Source organism: Nuphar pumila, chromosome 12, assembly GCF_984573655.1.
Source record: "Nuphar pumila chromosome 12, dmNupPumi1.hap1.1, whole genome shotgun sequence".
Lineage (NCBI taxonomy): Eukaryota > Viridiplantae > Streptophyta > Magnoliopsida > Nymphaeales > Nymphaeaceae > Nuphar > Nuphar pumila.
This window is the reverse complement of record NC_143260.1, coordinates 14371177-14376491: the sequence shown is the minus strand read 5'-3', so window position 1 is coordinate 14376491 and position 5315 is coordinate 14371177. Positions and strand designations below refer to the sequence as shown.

General features: G+C 42.1%; 1 protein-coding gene across 1 annotated transcript; it reads left to right on the top strand.

Annotated features, from left to right (window-relative positions):
- The first annotated feature begins 321 nt into the window (after positions 1–321).
- On the top strand, positions 322–4158 carry LOC149820075 (pentatricopeptide repeat-containing protein OTP51, chloroplastic-like). The gene is made up of 2 exons (XM_089981738.1): positions 322–939; positions 2163–4158. Exons 1-2 carry the CDS (start codon positions 322–324, stop codon positions 4005–4007), a joined length of 2463 nt encoding a protein of 820 aa, XP_089837864.1. The 3' UTR covers positions 4008–4158.
- Positions 4159–5315: the final 1157 nt, after the last annotated feature.

Here is a 5315-nt window from a genome sequence, read left to right as displayed (position 1 = left end):
TTTTCCTTCTAAGCAAAATTTTGCATGATAACTCCTCTTGACTTTTTAGCGTTTTAAAATACAAATAGGATGGCCACGATGTCGGCATGAGCAAAATCGCAGCATGACCTGATCTGCATCCTCCCATGTGATTTTCGTCCTGCTGGACGCGCTACCAAAAAAGCCCTTAGTTACCCAATCCGACTAAACTGATTCTAATTCGTCCTGATATCCGGCCTGAATTCGAACAGCTTACATCCCTAGATTCTGCGCCTTTTAGGGCGGGTAAACCAACAAGCAAACAACGAGAGAGAGTGTGTGTGTGTGTGTGTGAGAGGGAGAATGTTGCTCCGCGGTGGGACGCAGGAGTTATCCACCCTCGGCGTTCTCCAAGTCTTCTTCCTTCACAAACCCACCACAAACTCCTTCTCCTTCTCCCTCTCCTTCCCCTCCTCCCTCAGCCTCAGGCTTAGAGTTTTGGGAGCCCTCTCTTCCCCCAAAACCACACCACCCCACACCCTCCACTACTCCCCATTACTCTTCCCCTTAAACCCTCCTCCTCCCCATGCCCACATTCACTACCACAACAGAATCCACCTCACCTCCCGCCGCCGCCACCTCCTCCACGGCCTTCTGCCCGCCTCTTCCTTCGAATTGCAGGACCAAAGAACCACCGAGGATGAGGTTGAGGGAGAGAGGTTCGAGGGCGCCGGCCCTTCGGGTTCGGACGGAGACGTTCGGACGCCGGCAGGCCCTCCGTTGGAGGTGAAGGACCTGCAGGAGCTTCCCGAGCAATGGAGGCGGTCGAAAGTTGCTTGGCTCTGTAAGATTCTGCCCTCCCACAAGCCCGCCACGCTCATCAGGATCCTCAATTCTCAACGAAAGTGGATGACCCAAGAGGACGCGACGTATATAATCGTCCATTTCTTGAGGATTCGCGAGAACGATGCCAGTTTTAGGGTTGGTTTCTTACTTTTCTTTTATGGTTTGAATTCCCATTTCTTGATTCCATGGCTTAAACGGTCTGAATTAGTTAAATGCGGGAAAATTCAGTGTTTGGTTTACTTCCCAATCTCAATTTGGTTGGCTGGTATGACCTAAGTTGGTTGAATTCGAAAAAGATGTACTTTTTCAGAAGAAAAAAGGCTTTTTTGGGTTTTAGCATTATGAGTTAGAGTAAGTTGAGTTTAAGTGTTTTAATGTTTTTCATTCTGTAATTCTTTCTTTCTTAAATTTTCTTGTGCAGTCTGCTTTTGAGTTCAAGATGTAATCTGTCTGACTTATTTAAATGGCACAGGTTTTAGTCTGAAACGCCCAACCTTAGAGTTAAAAATGTAATTTACTTGGCCTGGTTGAAGAGTACAGTGGATGTTGGGACATACCCCTAAAGCTTCTGAGCTTTCTTTATGCGTTATGAGATGTTATAATTTGATCTATAACACCATCAATTGGATTCTTTGAAATACACAATGTCTTATGAATTGTCACTCCGTTCTGAATAAGCCCATGGCTTTAGGAACTCCCCTGTTCTGCATAAGTATGTAAGTCAAGGTCCAGAACAGGTTTTCCTGAGTAAGGTTATAAGGCGGAACACGAGAACAGGTATGATTGATGCTGCGTTGAGGTCAACCTCAAAAAGATGAGAAACCCTTTCAGACGCTATTTACAAGTAGGAATCTTCTAGCCAGGTATAAACTATACTAAATGGAAAAGAAATGTGAGCGAGTATGCGCTCACTTGAGGGGCATGATTGATGCTGTGTTGACCAAAAATATAGGCCTCTAGCAATCAAGTTGAAGACTTCTAAGTCATGTTTGCAGTATAAATTACTTTAAACAATAGCAGCACTGAAAAAAAAGGGTTGCTTTTTGTTGTGCAAGTTTTATAGTATTCATTTTGCGCTGAAACTTGTTAGTTAAAGGTAAATACTGGTTGTGATGGTATGATAAAAATGTATTCTATGATGGAGGAGAAAATAATCGAGTTTTTCGGGTTGTTTGAACCAATTGAAAGGCCAAAATGGCATTCTTTAGTTTCCGTGGTCAATTTTTATATGTGATACATAGTAACTGGGAATGCTTTTTCTTATTTTCTTTCTCCTGAAGTTCTACTAATTGATGCATAATTCCACTGTACAGAGGTTTACCATTTACTAACGAGAAAATATGCTGCAACTTGTGCAGGTGTATAAGTGGATGTTCCAGCAACATTGGTTTCAATTTGATTTTTCTCTCATTACCAAGCTAGCAGATTACCTGGGCAAGGAGCGGAAATATTCAAAGTGTCGAGAGTTGTTTGATGACATTGTAAACCATGGACAGGTGCCTTGTGAATCTACGTTTCATATATTAATTATTGCTTATATTGGGGCAGATGCTCATGGTTGCTTGGAAGAAGCCTGTATGATTTATAACCGAATGATTCAATTAGGGGGTTACCGGCCTAGCCTCAGTTTGCATAATGCTCTGTTTAGAGCTCTTGTGAGTAAACCAGGAGGTACATCGAAATACTATCTCAAGCAGGCAGAATTTATTTACCATAATCTGCAATCAAGTAAACTTGAGATACAAGGGGATATATATGCAGGTCTGATTTGGCTCCACAGCTATCAAGATGACATTGATAAAGTGAGGGTTGCAGAGCTTAGGAAAGAGATGCAGCAGGTAGGACTGGAGGAAAGTCGAGATGTGCTTGTCTCCATACTGAGGATTTGTTCCAAGGAAGGAGATGCTGAAGAAGCTGAAAGGACTTGGAAGAAGCTACTTGATTCTGGTTTTAGTCTTCCTTCTCAGGCTTTTGTTTATAGAATGGATCTATTTGCCAAACTAGGGGAACCTCTGAAATCTTTGGGTGTCTTCAGGGGCATGCAAGAGCATGGAGTGCCCAACAGCATTGTGGCTTATCATAAGGTCATTGAGGTGATGTCAAAAGCCCGTGCGGCCAAAATTGCAGAAACACTTATGGATGAATTCAGAAAGAGTGGGATGAAGCCTCTGTTGCCTGCATTTGTTGATTTGATGAATATGTATCTGGATCTGAATATGCATGATAAAGTGGAATCTGCCTTTGTCCAATGTAGTGCAGAATGTCGTCCAAATCGAGCCGCTTACAATATCATCTTGGAGTCCCTGGTAAGAACCAACAACCTTGAAAAAGCTGAGGAGGTCTTCAATCAAATGCAAACTAATGGTGTGCTCGGTGCTAATGATCGAGCATGCAACATTATCTTAGAAGGATATCTTGCTTCTGGTCTGCATGGGAAGGCAGAACAAATTTATGATATGATGTGCAAGAAGAAATATGAAGTCAGGCCTCCACTGATTGAAAAACTAGATCATATCCTGAGCTCAAAGAAGAAGGTAGTTAAGAAGCCAATTAGTCTAAAGCTTGACAAAGAGCAACGTGAAATATTGATTGGTTTACTTTTAGGTGGTACTGAAATAGAATCGGTCGAGCAGAATCACATGCTCCACTTTGAGTTCAAAGAGAAGTCCTTTGTCCATAGTCTTTTGAAGATGCACATTCATGAGAATTTTTTTGAGTGGTTGGATTCTTATAGCCGGCAGAGCGATGGAAATGAAGAGATCTCATGTAGGCTTGCCACGATTCCACATGCATCTTTTGGGTTCTTTGCTGATCAGTTCTGGCCAAAGGATCGGCCAGTGATCCCAAAACTCATACATCGATGGCTATCGCCCCGTGTCTTAGCTTACTGGTACATGTATGGAGGCCATAAGAGCTCATCGGGGGATGTTTTGCTTAGGATAAAGGGATGCGCTCCAGAAGATGTGCAGCGGGTGGTGAAGGCATTGAAAACAAAGTCTATTGATTGCAAGGTTAAGCGGAAAGGTAGGACTTTTTGGATAGGCTGTCAGGGTAGCAATGCAATATGGTTCTGGAAGTTGGTGGAGCCTCACGTCTTAAGTGATTTAAAGGAGATTTTGAATCCTGAATTTCACAGCACAGTTTATGACGAATCAGAGTGCAGGCCTAGTGGATCTGATGCAGACTCTGGATTCGATGAGTAGGAGCAAATGGAAGATTTCATCGATAAAAAGCGATGAAAACCTTTTTGAGTTCGAGTCCGCATGAGAGAGTTTGTGCAAAACCAGATACCAGTTTAGACTTGTTTATGAATCTGTACACTTTGTAAGATGATAAAGTTCTCTCTTTTTACTATTCCCCCTCCACGCAAGAGGTCGGAATGAGCTTTACTCTTGGTTGCATCCAGGCTATTGTATAATCTTGATGGTTGCCATATTTTTGCATTAATAAAACGTGAACTCTGCACTAACCTGTGTCATAATTTGGGGTCGATTCTCTGCCAGCATATCAACGTAAGCAAAAAATAAAGCTAATTCTGAAGTTGGTGACTGGAACTAAAATCATGCCTGGAGTTTAAATGATGGTACTTTTCTGGTTAAGCTGAGAATAATAGACATTTTTTTATAAATATTGCATTTTTGTTCCCTGTTAGCTTATGTTCCCTGTTGTCTGTACGACTGTATACTGATTGGTAAAAGAAAAGAGGACGCGATAGGAAATGTTTTAGATATTCCAATCAATCTTTTTTTCAAGCAAAAAATTCATTTTTTTGTTATTTATAACTTGAAAAAAACACACCCAACATGAAGATCGGATCGTGCCGGCTCAGCCTGCCATACATACGGTCGTCATGCTGACAGCATAAAACTTTGAGGCTAGTACCCCTGCCCTTAGGGCCCATTCAGGGCATCAGCTTATGCAAACAGGTGACGCCTATGGGAATCAAATCTTTGACTGCCCATCTAGCAGCCAAGGCCCCACCCCACCGCGCCAACCTCCCTTGGAGCAAGCAGGAAAATCATCTTGACTTTGGTGTTGATTTTGAAAAATAGGCCTCTTTCTGTTAGTGCGTGATCTTTGGGCCGAAATCTCCATGGTTCTTGTGAAGGTCTAATTGCTTCCTTTTGTACAAGCACGAACGAGAGCTTTACTTCTAGATTTTGATGTGGGGACATCTTAAAGCTTTTGACATCAACTTGGCATCATGCTACTGCACTCTAAAAATCAATTTTTTGGTCCTTTCATATAACAATCTAATCGTATAGCTGAGAAATTTTAAACAATATTGCACTTGCATCCTGACCCTCAGGGTGCCTTTGCATTGATGGAATTATGTGGAATTGGAACCCGATTCTGCTAAATCCTTTGACCATTTTCCAGCCACAGGGGAATGACTCCAGTTTCACTGAATTCCATGAATCCAAATAACACCCTAAGATTTACGACTTTCTGATAAACAAACTATACGATCAAAAGTTCTGTACTCATTGTGTATATATCCTACCAAGAAT

Excerpts from the sequence above, each read along its gene's own strand:
- LOC149820075 (XM_089981738.1), top strand. The coding sequence starts at position 322 with ATGTTGCTCCGCGGTGGGACGCAGGAGTTATCCACCCTCGGCGTTCTC. Across the intron at positions 940-2,162 it reads AGAACGATGCCAGTTTTAGG|GTGTATAAGTGGATGTTCCA; the intron begins GTTGGTTTCTTA and ends CAACTTGTGCAG.